This window comes from Daktulosphaira vitifoliae, unplaced genomic scaffold, assembly GCF_025091365.1.
Source record: "Daktulosphaira vitifoliae isolate Bord-2020 unplaced genomic scaffold, ASM2509136v1 Scaffold_4, whole genome shotgun sequence".
NCBI lineage: Eukaryota > Metazoa > Arthropoda > Insecta > Hemiptera > Phylloxeridae > Daktulosphaira > Daktulosphaira vitifoliae.
The window spans coordinates 3078604-3096912 of NW_026099575.1; the positions used below are offsets into that span (position 1 = coordinate 3078604).

Sequence of the window (18309 nt, forward strand, 5' to 3'; positions counted from 1 at the left end):
AGCTCCCCTACTTATTTTTGGCCAATTCGAGCACTGGGGTAATGTCTTTTAATAGATACAATTTGTGATTTTTTGACGAATTGTTCATCAAAATCGGTCCAGTGAGAGCTAAAATTGAGTGGTAACACACACAAAAAAAACACATCATAGTAATTAATACCTTTTCAGCTTCGCATCGAAGCTAAAAGTTAAAACGTTGTAATTTACAGTATTGGTCATTATTTATAGTTGATAGTTATATGTAAACAAGGCTGCAGCCATGTTATGCACATTTTGTAGAAATGCATTAGATTAGTAAACCAAATTTTTATGCATAGGTACAATTCAATATGATTATAATTAATGAACTATTTATTTAAAAAATATTAGCATGTTTATACACAATTATGTTTAAAATCGAACAATAGCTTGTCTGAGTTACACTAGTGGTTGGCTGCTATGATCATGGACAAACATAATTTGACAAAACTATCCCTTTTGTATATTCGTTTGATGAGTAACTATGAGGCCGTTGACAGTGACCTAGCCAAGTTTTACTCTTTAGATCATTATCGATGGTGGAGGGGAGGAAACAGTAAAGTATACGAGCAGATGAAAAATGTACAGAACACAAACGTATAAACATAGCCACTTTTGTTGGCGACAGTGTCTATACTAATTGCACATAAAGTGTGTCTATTTGCAACCGTTTGCTGTTTTTTCAAAGCTCAATTTATTTACTGAAAAGTAAGTATTATTAAAGATATAATTTTAAAAATAAAATTTATTTATTATTTATACTATTGCGTCATATAAATGGCCATTTTAATTTGTAAATATTGGATTAATCTAATATTTACACTAGTTCTTTTAAATGTATCTGTGTTATATTAAAGCTGTTAATGACTTAAGGTTCACGTTCAGATCGTAAGAACATAGTAATAAATGTTCTTACATTTAAATTAAAGTGAATTTAGGAACACTTATTACTATGTTATTACAAGGTCTTACAATTATTTTTAAATCGGAAGATAGAATACAATAATTTTATTGAACATGAAAGATCAATTAAATTTTCATTCAATCATTCAACTATAATTTAATTTTACATCATACTATAATGGCGTCAAAGTCAAAAATAATAAGTAGGGCAAATTTAAAAAAATTTTAATTGCTACCCATCTCTTAAAAATTGTGTGACTATTTATTTTGCTCAGCGCCACAATAGTAATAATAATAATAATAATAATAATAATAATAATAATTATCTATCAATAATTTAAAAAAATTAATAGGGGTATAAATTCCTTATAAAACTAAGTTATTTATTGTTTGATGATTTTTCATGGTATGACCTTTTTATGTTCACTTAGAATTATTTTCATTCCTAACTAGTGAAATATATGCTTTAATGATTCAATTAATTAAAACTTATTATATAGTAATTAAAAATGCAAGATTTAAAATTTGTTTTTTAGTAGAATATTAATTACATGACTTTTTAATAAAAATAACGGTTTTAGTGGGACGCGCTCTTGTGTTAAAAACGGAAAATTGCTATATCATTCTTTGACTTTTTTACTGCAAATAATAAAATTAACATATAAAAAAAAATTATTCGAGAAAAAGGGTTTTTTTTCGTGAAATTAAAGTATTTAAGTTGATATTTGAAATGCTTGAGAATGTATCCATGTTTACAGTTGACGTTTCGGACTCATCGCAAAGTCCATCTTCAGAGTGATGGTTGCTACTAGTGGGTGGCTGCAATTAAGCTTTAACACACTTTAACATAGTTAAGATGAGTTTATTATTAATAAATCTTAATTTATTACACTTTTTTATTTAATATTATCCTCAATATTTTGAATTTAAATTGACATACAGTCATCATGCCTAACTTATAACTTATAACGAGAGAGCTATTCATAAATTCTAATTTTGAGATAGGTCATTACTTCTATTGATTCAACATGTCCTCCGCATTTGAATATATAAGTTATTAATTAATAACCACATGACTAAAATATGTGGTTAAAAAGTTTCTAATGATCGCTTTTATTATATTGATTAAATATTTGCTTAAACATCACAAGATTTCAGCTTAGGGTATAAATTAATTAAGGGTAAAAATTTTCACAATTTAAAAGATTTAAATATACCTTTGTATTTCATTTATTTTGCAATGATTTTACATAAATAAATAATGAAATACTTATTTATTTTTATTAAATTGAAAAAAATAATAATTCGTCATTTTATGTTATATTTTAGAGTGTGAAGATTTGACAAATAACCTAATCCATGCAATTTTTAATTATATTAATTATTATTTAAAAAGATGAATAAGGTTTAATTGGTCCAGAAAGTTTTATAAAAATTGAAATACAATTAGCTTATACAGGGCTTGGGGGTAGGCTCTGCCAATTTTTATTGGGCTTTTGTCTCTTCTTAAAATTTAAAATGCAATTATATTTAAAATAATGATTAAAGATGCAAGTGATTAAGTAAATTACAATAAGTCTAATTAAAAAAAAAATATAAGTAATTTTAAATACTTTAAAAATAGCCTTAAGTTTTACATTCGGTAAAAAATAGAAAATCATATAAGGGATCAAAATTATTCAATCTCCCACTAAAAGTTATCTAACTATGTGTCAAGAAGCACTCATACTTTGAAATGTAATTTGTTTTAGTAGTATTTTATTTTAAGTATTTTGTAAGTAAATTCATTAGGTTTTTTCGTTGTATGTTGTATTTAGACATTCAGAATCAAAGACATAAATATATATTTATCTAGAATGCTCATTACCATCAGACGACCGTTAAATATTAATTTATAGGTATATAAACTATAATATATTTCACTTCTCTAAGTATTTTGCTATTGTTGACTTATATGTTGTACTTTATACCATAAACTAAATGTTATACCTACAGAATAAATTATTTATGTTATTGTTTTAAAACACATTCAAAGAAATCTAAAAAAAAAAATCTCATTCTCTTAAAAAACCTTTACCTATTGTTAAACTACATTCCTTAAGTAACGTTTTTTATTACTTATCAATAGCTAAAATATTTAAAGAATAAACTGTGAATGATTTTATCACATGCAAATCGTGTTCTTAATTATGTAACATAATTAATCAACTATTTAATTTTAACTAACAATAGTTACATTTAAAATGTAATACAAAAGTGGATTTTCTTTATCCTAGGTTGATTGACCTTGAATTTTTAATTGCATTTACTTAATAAATTATGGTTACTACAATTATGTTTCATTAGTATATGTATATTTTTCTAAAATAACGTCAATTTTATGAAGTTTTTGAGTTTAAAAAATTACACTAGTTTACAAAAAAATTTTTTTTTTTATTCATGAAATGCGACGTATATTATTTATGTAGGCTACAGATGGTAGTTAGAAAAAAAAAAAATTTTCCCGCAGCACGTCACGATTCTGATATAAGAAAGTTCTTTGTTTTTTTCTACCTGAAATTCTTCACATACATTTATCGCTTCATTTTGTTAACAACTTGTGTTTCAAAAGTCGTACTTTATAAAAATGTCGTCGAGAATATGTAAGCTAGATCCAAACCGATTTTGTTATATTTGTGGCAAAACTGTTCAATTGAATTAGGGTTTTTCTATAACAAAACCATTGCAAGAAGCGTACCTACATTATTTTGGATGTGCAGTATCAAATCAAGATAAAAATTGGGTTCTTCATGTAATTTGCAATAACTGTAGATTGGTCCTCAGCTCCTGGTATTCAGGTAAAAAAAGATCACTGAAGTTTGGTAAACCGATGATATGGAGAGAACCAACTAACCATTTAACCTTTTGTTTACTTGTTACTTTTGTTTAACAAAAACTTTCGGTCCTTTTTTATTAAATGACCATAACAATCAAAATATTAATACATAGCAAATACATGATAGTAAAAACAACATATCAAGATATTAAAAAACAACATAATTAAAATAACATATAATGCTACCTAAAGACTTGAACCACGAATAACTTATGTCAATAAATATTTACATACAAAAATCTTTGTACTTTTCTGATAACTTAATTTCTCTTTTTGGTTTTTGATCAATACTACTTGTGTCACCAGCCGACTCATCTTCAACTTCTTTTGATCCACTATCTTCTTTTATAAACTTTTTCACAAATGAATCATGTCTGGTATATTTTGCTCCATCCCTCTCAACAGTAATAGATAAACCTTCTGTACTTACTACTGTATAAGGATCCACACAAAAATTTGGAGTAAGCTTATTTGTTTTACTTTGTTTTAATAAAACCAAATCGCCCTCCTTGAACTCTTCCTGTTCCCTTGCATTTCTTTTCTTGTTTGTAAAATCTTTTCCTATAAACTTCTTTTCTTTATCTCTGTCTTCAACTTCTTCATTAAAACCCATTCCTTGAATTTGCGGTAATTTATCTCTAAATTTCCTCCCCAACAACAATTCTGATGGACTTACACCCATTACTGAATGAGGAGTATCTGTATACATAAATAAATACTTTAGTAATTCATCTTCCCAATCCAACTTACTAGCCTGAGCAATAATTAAACGTTTTAAGATTGAGCGATTTTGCCTCTTAACTTCTCCATTAGCATAAGGCCAAAGTGGTATAGTATTATAAATTTCTATATTATTTTCCTCACAAAAACTCTTATACTCTTGAGAGATAAATTGACAACCATATTATCACAAGTAATTGTAATAGATGTCAAAATGATTAAAAATGTCAATTTCATAATATCTACTGTAATAATCTACAACAACAAAAATATAATGCCCCGAAGGTAACGGACCTAATAAGTCAACTGCAACATCTATCCATGGACCCATTGGAAGTTTCCTTCTTTTCATTAATGGTGGATGATTAGGAAGCGATACAATTTGACAACCATGACAGGACTTGACACATTTTTCAGCTTCTTTGTCTAAGCCTGGCCACCACACTTTTGATCTTAACCGTTACTTCATTGACACTATTCCAGGATGTCCTTCATGTGCAAGTTGTAAAACTTTAGGTCTTAACTTTAAAGGCATTACAATTCTTGTACCTCTTAACAAAATATTATTATAAATACATAACTCTGTTTTAATAACCTTGTATGCAATAGGAGCTACATCAAAGTTACCTGTCTTAAAACAATTGCTAATTAAAATTAACTCATTATCCACTTCAGATTCTTTTTTTATTTCTTCCAAGCTAAGTGCTCTTGGTGTAGCCTTAACCATAATGTTATGAATATGAACTTCATTCTTGTTGTCATTTACTTTCTTACCATTGTACACTACCAACCTTGATAATGGATCAGCTATATTAGATTTTCCTGGTCTATGTACAATTTCATAATCATATATTTGTAATCTTAAAGCCCAACGTTCAATTCTTAGACGCGGTTTACTCTTAGGACTAAAAATCAGCTGTACTGGTTTATTATCAGTAATTTATTTAAATTTCTTACCTAAAAGGTAAATTTTCCATTTCTCTACAGCCCAAACTAGTGCTAAAGCTTCTTTTTCTAATTGAGAGTATCTGCGCTCTACCTCTGATAATGTTCTACTGGCATATTCAATAACTCTAGGACCCTTTAATTAAAGTAGAAATTTAAAACGAAACGAAAAACAGAGATTTTTTACACAAAAATAACATAATTTGTTTAACTTTGAGGGTAATTTACATACAGAAAACAACTTAAGACAATTGTTTTTTTTAGCTTAAAGTTTGTAACATAAGCTTTAATTTAATATATAAGGACACAATATTTCTAGGACATATTCAAAAGTTAAGTTAAAAAGGAAAACTTTTTATACAAAAGTTGCTATTTTGAATACCCACTGTATTTATAGCAGTAGGTCATGCTCTCTAAAACAAAAAATATTTCTACACTATTATATTATAATACGATAAAGTGGCTCAAACAAAATTTAATAATTATAACACTGCTAGTCATAGGTATAAAGGATTGTCAAATTAAATATAATAAAATAAAACATAATACACATATTATTTTAAAGGTCGCAGTAGAAAATAGAAATGAAAATAATAATAATAACGATTCTACTATTATACCTATAACCTATATATACCTATTATTATATTAACCTATAACGACGAGCGTACTAGCGCTTAATTCTAAAAATAAATTACCCAATATAGTAATATACTAGTATTTACCGTAAGGTCGTCCAAAACCCGTACATAAGATCGCAGCAGAACCCAACCCGCACGCACACAATTGTAGCACCTCACTAATAGTTACGTTTAGCATATTACTCGGGACGACGTTGCCGGTTGTCCAAACACTGCTCGTGTGCAAGTACGCTTGCGCATATACTGAGGGAAACAACTTTAATGTTCGCTCACGACTAATGAATTATAACTATTTTACTATTTAAAAAATTGCATTTTTAATAAAAATTTAGAATTAAGAATATTTAATTTATTTTCTTCTTTTAATTAATATTACTAGGGGGTGCGTCGTCTAAACCACGAGCCGCCTCTGAGAATAAGTCACAATTAATTGATTAACTGTAGAATTAATCTGTTTTTAACTTGTTAATGTTATTATGTTGAGTTGTATGAAAAATATAATTTTTTGAGATGTGTCTTTAATTTCAGTTATTTGAAATTATTGCAACGTCTTTTTTACGTTTTTATTTTGTAGGTGAAACGTGAAATTCTAATAGTAGAACGAGTTGTAACTATGTATTTTAATAAAATTAATTAAAATAATTATTATAATGATTTCATATGATGGATACCAATCCGTAACCCAATGTGCTGTAGGAAGTGATGATTTCATACTGGTGGATGAGATTGACAATGGCCGCAAGATGAGCACTATTGAGACGATTCAGGAAATACGACCTTGGTTAAAGCATAAAGTGCGTAGTACAGTAGCTTTAAAAAACTTACGAAGAAGATTACCTATTCTTGAATGGTTGCCACGATATACAGTTGAAGACGCGGTGGGTGATTTATTGGCCGGGGTCACTGTAGGACTCACCGTCATCCCACAATCTATGGCATATGCTGGGTTGGCTGGCCTTCCACCTCAATACGGTCTTTATGGTTCGTTTTTGGGCGCTATCATTTACACTTTTTTTGGTAGTTGTAAAGACGTGCCTATGGGCCCAACTGCTATAGTGTCGCTTATGACTTACAACACTTTACGGGAACACGGACATGTTTATGCCACACTCTTATGCTTTTTCACAGGTGTTATCCAATTGAGTATGGGCGTCTGTGGTCTGGGTATACTGATCGATTTTGTATCTGGACCTGTGTCTTCCGGCTTTACTTCAGCTGTGGCTTTATTAATAATTACGTCCCAAATCAAAGATTTGATTGGCATAAAGGCTACCGGAACAACTTTATGTGAAATGTTAATGTCGTTATCTAGAGATGTTCACAACGCTAGCATGGTTGATACGACGATTGGATTTGGATGTATAATTCTTCTTTTGATTCTTAGAATTATAGCAGAAGTACGTATAGGACCCAAATACTTAGAACAGCGAACGTTTAGCCAAAACTTGATCAACAGATTTCTATGGTTGGTTGGATCATTCAGAAACTCAATTATAGTAATAGGTTGCACTACAATGAGTTACATTTATGTTAGTTCATTGGAAGACTCGACAAATTTACCGTATAAAATTATTGGTGAAATACCCGAAGGTTTGCCTGATGTAGATTTCCCTAAGTTTTACGTTAAGAACGGTAATGACACGATAGGGTTTGTTGATATGATGTCCTTGATGGGTTCAGGAATAATTGTTCTACCGCTTATTGGTTTACTCGAAAGTATTTCAATTTGTAAGGCGTTTGCAAATGGAAAAACGATAGATGCTAGACAAGAGCTGTTAGCCATTGGCTTATGTAATATCGGCAACTCATTTGTGCATAGCTTTCCGGGTGGTGGTTCGTTCAGCAGAAGCGCTGTAAACAACGCCAGTGGAGTACGTACTCCTTTAGGTGGTCTATATACAGCACTATTAGTTATTGTGTCACTTTTATTTCTAACTCCAGATTTTTATTACATACCTAAGACGTGTATGGCCGCAGTAATTATAGCAGCCGTAGTGTTTATGGTAGAAGTGAGAGTAGTTAAGCCAATTTACCGGTCTAAGAAGAGTGATCTCATACCTGGCCTTTCTACATTTATCGCCTGTCTATTATTGCCACTTGAAATCGGTGTTCTAGTCGGAATCGGGCTTAACTTGATGTCAATACTATATCATGCAGCCAGGCCTAAAATATCAATACAAATTCATAATAGCCGTACAGGAATTGAGTATCTGATGCTGACTCCGGATCGATGCTTAGTGTTTCCATCTGCTGACTATGTGCGTAATTTAGTTACTAAGCACAGTCTAAAACGTAATATTCCAGTAGTCATAGATTGTTCGCACATTTATGGTGCTGATTTTACAGCTGCTAAAGTAATAGAAATGCTTTCACAAGACTTCTCTAATCGCGGTCAGGCTTTATTTTTCTACAATCTCAAGCCCAGTGTAGTGGAAGTGTTTAAAGGTGTAGAACCTAAAGATTTCATCTTATATTATCATAAAAAAGATTTGGAAAAATTATTGGCTTTAAAAGCGAAGAACAACACAATTTTAAGCAAAGCTTAAAAGTTTAAAGTTACAAGATTATCAAAATTAAATTCGTGATTTATAGCTTAGATGGAAAATCTGGGTGAGAGTTTAAGTTTTTTATTTTTGTTTGATTCAACACTATAGATGATAGATTGTTTTTATTGTAATATAATATATTTCAATCAAAATTAATATAAAATATTTAATTTGAAATTAATAAATCATATACATATCATATATATTTTTGAACTATAAAATTAGAGCTATAATGATTAGAAAATCATTAGTAATAAATTCATATTATTTTGAATAAATGTAATAAAAATAAAAAATAAATATACTTTGAAAATATATAGAAAATTATTCAAATATAAATTGTCAAAATGAAATTATTTATTTATAAAATATGGCACAATAGTAATAATAATAAATAATTTATTAACTTACCAAGAGAATAATGTTCAACCCACATACTTTTTTATTAGTAACAAAATCTAATATTTTTTTTTTAATTTTATGTAAAATAATACTGTTTTATTAATGTTACCTAAAGTTATTAACACAGATACAATAAAAAATTACAAATTTAGTAAATTATACATGTAATTTTATACATATGATTGAATATTCACTTAGGAATAATCAGTTTATATGAATTACTACAGAAAAAATAAATGACAAATTGTTTAAATTACAATGATAGCTATTACATAAAAATTTGTATAATTTACATATTTTACATACATTCCCCTATAAATCTCTAAAAAAAATTGTTTTCAAGAAATATTATATAAAATTATAAAACCCAACATTTTTTTATGAATTTATTCTTTTTTTTCATGATACTCATCTGAAAGTAAAAAAAAAAGGTTTTTAAAAAATTAAAATATAATTTCTTTTATATTAGAAATTAAAAAAAATTACCTTCATTATCATTGTCATCTTCGTTTGCATCCATAATATCTGTACAACATGTAGAGTATAGGATTAATAACAAAAATATTCCAGGTAATCCAAAGAGTACACAAGCAACTACTGGATTTCCAGTCCAAATGTTTATTAATGCTGTCTTTGTTTCATAATACATCCTATACAATTGAATCAAAATACCATTTCCACCATATGCCTATAAAAATATTGTTATTTCTAGTTTAAGTTTACATAATTAAAGATCTGTCAAATAAATTATAATAATATTCAGTAACAGAATTGGATAAAAACAGTAAATTTCCAGAAGGATATTCTAATATTTTTAACATGCCAATTATTAAAAAAAAAAACAAATTGCTTCAAAGTTAACTATTAAGATGTGAATAATTATTTAAATAAATGGAGGAAAATTAAAATTTTAGGAGACTCAATTAGTGTTCAATTTAATTACCCAGAATGACCCAAAATAAATAAAATACTTTGTACAAAAATTAGTATAAAGATGTATAAATAAAACCTTTGCAGATTGATTCCGAACAGCTTCTAGAAACATCGTAATGGATTCTGGTGTTAATTCGTGAGGTTTTTCTTCTGGAATATGATGATGTCTAGTAGAAGAATTGTAAATAATTAGAGAAGGTACTGCAACATCACTCAATGTAATTGCATTGGCAAATTCTGGAGATCCAATCCAACCAAATTGAAAATCACTAAAATAAATTTTGCATATAATTACCAATATAATAAACAATTACTTTTATAAAAACAATTTATTACCGATGAAAACGATCTCTATTTTGAACAATAACAGATTCCACCATTTGTAAAAATCTAAAAAAAAATATATATATATACAATGTTCTTTTTGTTTTCAATTGTCTAATTTCTCATTAAATAGGCATATTAAAATTCGTTTACAAAAAAAAAAAAATAGTACCCTAATTTTTTCTGATTTTTATTGCACCCCTTAGTATCTCATTATATTTACAATTATACAGGTAATGCGTTTATCATAAACTACTCAATTATCTACAAAATAGATACAATATTGAAAAAGTTTGTTTGGTGTTTATTAGTTATATACATTTATTTATTACTTATGAATTACTTCTTAGCACCATTCTTTACAACTTAAAAAGGTCACAACTTTATTTTTTAAATGGAAAATATATATATTTGATTAGCTTATAAATTAGAAAATTATTTAAGAATATGATAGAACAATACCAGCTTTTGGACAAGTACTAGAGAATTTTTGATAATTTTATACGTGGGTGGGAGGCAGCAAATAAATGCGAATGATATAAATAGTTATACACATGTCTTTCTCCCATCTATATTTTATGATAGCTATAATTTTTGAACTATTGATCCAAAAGTTATTATAGACCCGTTTTATCATTTCCTTAGCCTCTATCTTAAGAATTTGGGGTCACTTCTACTGTATGATTTTACAACATTTTTACATCTGCAGTCAACCTGACATAATCTCATTATGGTTGAAGGAGTAAATAAGGGAGTAAGGTGTCTGTCACTGTTAAAGCTCTACAGTTTAGAATCCGGAAACGACAACATTATATCAGCATTAAAGAAGCAACTGAATGATCTACACCACATGATACATTGGTTAAACGTTTTTATTGACTTTCCATTTTCTTAATTACAATATTTTATATTTTATAAGCTAATTAAACATGTATGTTATGTAATTTTCTTAATATAATACTTATATTAAAAGAAATAGAGTGTCTAGCATTAAAAGAATTAACATGTATGTATGTATTTATATTAAAAGATAAATGATAAAGGGTGATACTTAGAAGTATTTAATAACCGATAAATAATAACAATAATATATATATATATAACTAAAAATAATCAAATATTTTTTTGTCAATATTACATTGATTTATTGAGTAGCTTTTGATAAATGAATTATTCTGTATATACATACAAATAATTTAAATAACTTTTAAATGATGGATGGAAATTATTATTAATAAAATTTGAAACATTTTAAAAACATTATTGTTAACTTTTTCAGCATTAAATGTAGGTTTTCAAAGCATTATTTCCTAGCCATCGTTGTAAATAACTGTCTAACTAGATTCACTCTTCTAATAGGTTGTAAGAAATATTGAAGGTATTGTTTAGATTAGATAAACAAATATATGATACAAGGATATAACCATTTTTAAATAGTAAAACTACTCATTATCAATATTATTTTGGAATTATTTTAAATAATTAATTTAAATGTAGTAAAACTTAGATGTGTAAACCAAATCAAGACAATTATGTATGAGGTGTGATCAACAGACCAACAGGTCTGAGTGCATGGGCATTATGTCCACCTCACTAATAACTAAAACTAAAACTAATCATTTAAATAATAGTATAAAAAGTCATGAACAATATTATTCATAATATTATAATAATATTAAGTCTATAGACTTACTCTGAGTGATGAATGGGTAACTTAGGTATTTTGTTTTCTTCAACTATTGCCAATACTAAATACTTATTTGTTTCAAACATTTGATGTATATTAGAACGAGTAACTTTAACAAAAGTATCAAATCTCTCAGTGTTAATCCATTCAGTTAAACTAGAATTTAAATCCATACCCCATTCTTCAACTACAAATTAAAAAGAATGAATATTAATAACTTGATAGTTAATAAAAAAAGTTTAATTGATAGTTACCATTAAATATATAGTGTTGTTCTTCTTTATACACAATAACTGCAGGACTTTTGTCAAACGAAAAATGCTAAAAAAAAAAAAACATTCGTCTAATTGATATACTCTAAAATGGTTGTATAAAATTTAATACATTATTAAATATCTACTATTTACTATGAAATAATTTTTATGAGTACAAAAAGATTTTTGTTTTTATTTATATTTTTAATAATCTGGTAGCTCATAAATAGTTTTTTCATGTTTTTGTTAAATGAAATTTGGAATTTTAAAATAAATGCTCCATTTAGATAATGAAGCATTTGAATGACCAAGGTTCGGTTTGTCAAAGTTTTACTGCATGTGATTTTTTATGGGAGACTACAAAAAAAAAACATTCAAATAAATAATGAGTACCTGTTTTCCTAAATTTTCGGATGTAATATAAAAGTATGAATGAGCTTGAAATTGTTTTGCCAAATCATAAAATAAATCCTATTAATATAAAATTAACTATATGATTAGGTTATAAATTTTTTTAAATAATTATGTAATAAGTACCCAAAAATGTTCTTTACTTTCTCCAATGAACATAAAAAAGTTTTTTTTGGATTGCTTTAGCATTTCAATATCATTTGTATCAGTTACTTCTTGTACCGGAGGTCGTTCCATACGCTTGGCAAAATGAACCAATTCTTCAGTAGATCTCTCTCCATTAAAATTATATGATCCTTCATTGCCCTTTATACTATTTTACAAAATTTAGGAATAACTTTATTCTAAATTTATATTTATATAAAAAGAAGTTATATACATAATGGTACAGTTTATATGCAATATTCATTTTGCTTCAATTTTTCTTTGATGTTAATCATCTTTTACAGTGGATAAGACCAACTGTTGCCGTAGCAACACTCTTTCCCTCAGCTCGATGATCCCCCTTTCCAACCATGCTGAACTTCTATACCTATAGCATATGCTTAGGTACCTATTAGGGAACAATGTTGAGAAGGACATGATTAACCAGGAAATACGTGATATTAAAAAAGTAGATCTTTAAACGCATCATACATTATAAATCAGACCCCACTATGAAAAGGCAAGGGAGGTAACATAGCCCCTGGAAAATATATGATCCTTTCTTTTTTTATTGCGCTTAACTTGTATATCTAAAGTGTATTGTATTGTTGTTTAATTTGGAATACGTTACCTACACTTTATTTTTTAAGTAATAACTTAAACAATAAAATATGAATCATTTTCACAGTGACTATAGTTTGCGTCTTATTAAAAACATTTAATTACACTATGTCACAGAATCAAGTAGTTTTGCTAATTCCCATATACATATATTACCATGCAATACATGTATAAGATCAATGGTATATAGAGAAACATGATTATCCTAATAAATGTCTGTAATTTTATGAAATTATACATGATAAATAATGATAAAAAAAAAAAAAAAATGCAATAAAAAATTTAGAGATGGTGGCATTGTTCCAATAAAAAATTTTATATTATTATGCAATACATATAAAATTTGACACCAGAGACACTGGGGTTATGTGATTACAGTAAAGAATAAGTTAATTATATTTTAATAATTAGAGTATAAATATATATGTATACAATATACACACTAATGTACAGTATACATAAGTGAATGTATATTTTTTCAAAAAAAATAGAATTTCACAGAATTTTAGAATTATTTTTAAATGATAGTGTGCCTGTCTATATTTTTTCGGGATTAAGATTGTATAAATAAAAATGAGTAAAATGAATCATTTTATATTAAAAATTCAGAAAAAAACTTTATATTAAACTTGTATATATTATATACAAATTGTTTCAATGTTTCACTTCTGCCAGAAGTCCTACGACAACTCACATTTTTTTTTAAACAATTTATGCATTTATAGACTATATAAAAAACATATTTTTTATTATTTGATATTAATAACAAAAAAATATTTTTATTTTTAATTTTAAAGTAGCCAGTTTTTAGCACATTTCTTACATAAAATGTTATTGGGTCAATAACAATTTTAGATATTTACCTATTAGAATTTTAGTATATAAGTAAGCATTAAGTACAAGCATTTTAATATATAATGTGGATATGTTGTGTGGGTGAGTACAGCTGGTACTGGTATATATTTATACCGCATATTCCAAATACTCTAAAAATTAGCTACTTTGAAATATTGAAAAAAATTATTTTTTAGTTATATCTGTTCAAGTCAATTACTTATAAAATTAATACAACAAAAAGAAAATGATTATTGGTCATTTTAGTTGCATGTATTTCATGATTTACCAGTTATTAATTATATTTTAAACATGATCGTTTAAAATTTATAGGAGTGTCAACTTTGTTTTTTTAAATGAAAAAATACTTTTAACTATAAAATAGGAATTAATAAAAATTCAACAAATTTTTTCAATATTATATTAATTTTTTGAGTAATTGAGTGGCTTACAGAAAATGTATTAATCTATACAGTTTAAAAAGTATAGGTGTTCAAAAACCTTGTACAATTATTTTGCTATGCCAAACAAGTATTTTTATAAGTATGGAATGTATTATATCTTGAAGCCTAAAGCATTTTTGTTTTATTGTATGAGTTTCAGGATAACCAAGTACTTCTTTTTATATACTGGAAAATTTAAATTAAAATCAAATTTTTGTGACTAGCAGATTTTTATTTAAATGGAAAATAAAAATATAAAAAAACAAAGATTTTATGAAAAATTATTTTGCTAAACATAATAAAAGCACTTCAATATTTTATACTATGTTACATATTATTTAATTGTTTTAAATCTGTCTGAAAATTCATTTTTGACTATGCAAGAGAAGATCTGCTAATAGCATTAATACAAATAATCAATCAACCTATAATTTAGTGATTTTTTTAATCATCACATACCTATCATAATGACTATTTTGATTTAAATTGTTTGCATGAGTAATTGAGATGAATATGATCAGATTTATGAAAGAATGAAAATTGAATTCTGCGTCAGTCAACACACTTTAATATTTTTCAGAATGTTATGCTGAATATAATATTAAACTTTAAAATAATAAATTTATTTACCAAAATTAGTTTCTATTAAGTGTTTATGGATTAGCAAGGTTAAAAATATCAAATATAAATGGCACTTATGAATTTGGAACTCACCTAAAAGGAAATGCCAATCTATTATAAATGCTTACCAGAAATATAATTTTAGAATTGACATAATTATTGTAAAAATAGAGAGTTTGTTCAATCAAATTAAGTGTACATTGATAAGGATATAATTCTTGCATTATATATTTTTTATTGATATATTGCATAAGTTTTTTGTCCATACCTCATATATATATATATATAAATTGACTAATAAATCTTACAACATAATTGTTGGATAAGCCGAAAGTCCAAACTCTGAAACTACTCTTTTGTACCTTGTACAATCAATTCTTCCTACTCTGATATCAGTGTTATGTAAAGCTTGAGCAACATGATTCCATATTGGTTCCAATCGTTTGCAGTGACCACACCAAGGTGCATAAAACTATTAATATTAAAATTTTTTAATAATCTATTACATAATTAAAAACCTTTCAGTGTAAAAGTTCCATTATAGAGTAAAAATGGATTATTTCACAATAATAAAATAACTTTATTAACAAATAGGTTATAAATATATACTAAACGATACTAAAATATGCAAGTAAAAATAATATTTGTTATAAGTTTACATACCATTATAAACCAGTCTCCTTCATTTTTTATTTCTATGAATCTAAAACATAAAGCACCAAACTATTTTTTCAAAATTTTACCTAAAAACATTTATAATATAAAATGAATGCATTACCTATCACTCAATTCTAGGACTCTTGATGACTGAACATTATGTTGTAAATAAAAGACTAAAAAAATTTTACATTTATAAAAATAAACTAATAAGCAATTTAAAAAATGTATTTTTTATATATCGCCCACCTGAATCAAAAATTGTTAGATAATTTATAAAGGATGTCTTCTCAAATTTTTAGAAATTTTTTTTTTTATAAGTTACAACAATTTTAATCCAGGTGTACATTATTATAATGACATTATAATAATATTCATCAAATAAGAAATACATATAAAATATACATTTTAGATTAATTTAATTACCAAACAAAATTAATGAAGGAAAAAACTTATATCCAACTTTTGAGATCATCATTGTATTGATTATTGCCTAAACACTATTACTTATCATAAAATATGTTCAGCATTACCATAAGTTTCTAAAATGATATAAAACTTATTTCTTACTAATAATACATTTGACAGTCTATAGAAGAGAATCAATAGTAAACCAGCATCAAATTACTTTATGTGATGGTTTGGAGAAATTAAAAAAGTTCTAAGCATTGCTTTTTTTTATTCAAATACGTAATTTTAGTTCTTTATTTAATTAAAGATTAATTTTTACAAAAACTAGATATAATATAAAGTAACTTATACTCAAAAATATAACATTAAATGTTGAAATTATGAATTTTATTTTACATCAAGTAACACTTTGTTTTTTCGTTAAATTTACGTTTTTCTTTATCAATTATCAGTATTTTTATTATCAATTTTAAGAATTGATTGTTCTTATCGATTTGAATTTATCCAACCTGGTCGTCATTTAAAGTTACTATCAGATCTCAGCTAATCTGTTATTTTTTACTCATTTATGTGCACATGATGTTACATGTGCCAACTAGAATTGTCATGAGCCGGTATTTTTCATTCACTGATCAGCTGTATATTAGTGTCTTGTGAGCTTTCACTTGATCTTTTTTGATAAAGACACCGGGTTTTTAAATAATCTTTTGAAAATTTACATTGTTGTGTTAATAATTTTATTTGAAATAAATTGAATTTTTTCTGAAAAAAAAAATTTATTATGTTTGCCACAACTTTAGTAAAGGAAAGTCTGTCAAGATGTATTGTATCTACTATTAAAAGAACTCCTAAAGTATATTTTGCCAATTCAGTACGATTTTCTACATCGACATTTTTTAAAGGTGAAAAATTTATCTAAATTATTATGTTAATAAAAATCTATTTTAATGTTAATATGTGTAATTTTAGCTCGTAAATATACAGAAAAACACGAATGGATTGATGTAAAAGATAATATTGGAACTGTTGGAATTTCAAATTATGCTCAGGTTGTCATTTGATTCTACAATTATAAATTGCATGTTAATATTTCATATTTTTTTAATATTTTGTAATGTTTTAATAAAGAAAACGAAAATCATATTTATTTTTAAACCCATTATAAAGTTTTAATATTATTTCATTTTAACATATTTATACATATTGCTTTAATTACTATATTTATTTTGCAAAACATTGATTCAAGAGATTTTTTTAACTTGTAGGAAGCATTAGGAGATGTAGTGTATGCTGAATTACCAACTGTAGGTACAGAAGTTAAAGTTAAAAGTAAATAGTAATCAACAATGAAAAACTCAGCTTTATAATTTGATTATGATATTATTTATATGCTTTTTAGTTGATTGTGGTGCTTTAGAAAGTGTAAAAGCTGCTAGTGAGCTTTATAGTCCTTGCTCTGGTAAAGTCATTGAAGTAAATTCATCTATTGAAACACGACCAGCATTGATTAATCAATCTTGTTATGAAGAAGGTAAATTTCTAAATTTAATAATGCATATTATAAATTAAAATTGCTTTAGTATTTATATCTAATTTTAAATTTTACTATTCATTTAATTTTACAGGTTGGCTTTTCAAAATAGAGTTATCCTCCCCTGATGAATTAGTAAATTTGATGACAGAAGAGCAGTATGCTGAATTTCTTAAAAAAGATTGCTGTTAATCTTAATTGTTTTTTTAATTTTTAATGCAAATTAATTATAAAGAGTAATATTTACTATATACAACATTAGTGTTTTTTTTATTATTATGTAAAAATTACTGAATTTGAATATGAATGTATATCTAATATATTATAAATTGTCAGACACTTTATTATTTTATATATAAAATATAAATCATGCTAATTTATCATTGTT

The 18309-nt window shown here is 26.3% G+C and overlaps 4 protein-coding genes across 9 annotated transcripts; 2 read left to right on the forward strand and 2 right to left on the reverse strand.

Moving 5' to 3' along the window:
• The first annotated feature begins 603 nt into the window (after nucleotides 1-603).
• On the forward strand, nucleotides 604-8874 carry LOC126903812 (sodium-independent sulfate anion transporter-like). Of its 2 annotated transcripts, none has more exons than XM_050682305.1 (2): nucleotides 604-726; nucleotides 6677-8874. In XM_050682305.1, exon 2 carries the CDS (start codon nucleotides 6753-6755, stop codon nucleotides 8646-8648), a length of 1896 nt encoding a protein of 631 aa, XP_050538262.1. In that variant the 5' UTR covers nucleotides 604-726; nucleotides 6677-6752; the 3' UTR covers nucleotides 8649-8874. The 2 variants fall into 2 exon arrangements, with proteins under 2 accessions (XP_050538262.1, XP_050538263.1); XM_050682306.1 differs by having other exon boundaries at nucleotides 608-726; nucleotides 6799-8874.
• LOC126903922 (uncharacterized) lies at nucleotides 3267-6280 on the reverse strand. The gene is made up of 3 exons (XM_050682497.1): nucleotides 6257-6280; nucleotides 5474-5597; nucleotides 3267-4495 (listed from the first exon to the last, which is right to left on the reverse strand). The coding sequence occupies exons 1-3, from the start codon at nucleotides 6278-6280 to the stop codon at nucleotides 4023-4025; spliced, it is 621 nt and encodes a 206-aa protein (XP_050538454.1). The 3' UTR covers nucleotides 3267-4022.
• A 262-nt stretch (nucleotides 8875-9136) lies between the features above and the next one.
• Nucleotides 9137-16805, reverse strand: LOC126903813 (protein disulfide-isomerase TMX3). Of its 5 annotated transcripts, none has more exons than XM_050682308.1 (13): nucleotides 16608-16805; nucleotides 16406-16521; nucleotides 16101-16155; nucleotides 15986-16025; nucleotides 15631-15794; nucleotides 12786-12972; nucleotides 12642-12719; nucleotides 12249-12315; nucleotides 12001-12181; nucleotides 10320-10373; nucleotides 10060-10252; nucleotides 9537-9738; nucleotides 9137-9462 (listed from the first exon to the last, which is right to left on the reverse strand). In XM_050682308.1, exons 2-13 carry the CDS (start codon nucleotides 16455-16457, stop codon nucleotides 9437-9439), a joined length of 1299 nt encoding a protein of 432 aa, XP_050538265.1. In that variant the 5' UTR covers nucleotides 16458-16521; nucleotides 16608-16805; the 3' UTR covers nucleotides 9137-9436. The 5 variants fall into 5 exon arrangements, with proteins under 5 accessions (XP_050538265.1, XP_050538266.1, XP_050538267.1 ...); XM_050682309.1 differs by having other exon boundaries at nucleotides 16406-16479; nucleotides 16550-16805; XM_050682310.1 differs by having other exon boundaries at nucleotides 16406-16485; nucleotides 16550-16805.
• A 141-nt stretch (nucleotides 16806-16946) lies between these two features.
• On the forward strand, nucleotides 16947-18301 carry LOC126903814 (glycine cleavage system H protein, mitochondrial). Its single transcript, XM_050682313.1, has 5 exons — nucleotides 16947-17292; nucleotides 17360-17439; nucleotides 17656-17719; nucleotides 17790-17921; nucleotides 18016-18301. Exons 1-5 carry the CDS (start codon nucleotides 17172-17174, stop codon nucleotides 18111-18113), a joined length of 495 nt encoding a protein of 164 aa, XP_050538270.1. The 5' UTR covers nucleotides 16947-17171; the 3' UTR covers nucleotides 18114-18301.
• The last annotated feature ends 8 nt before the right edge of the window (nucleotides 18302-18309 follow it).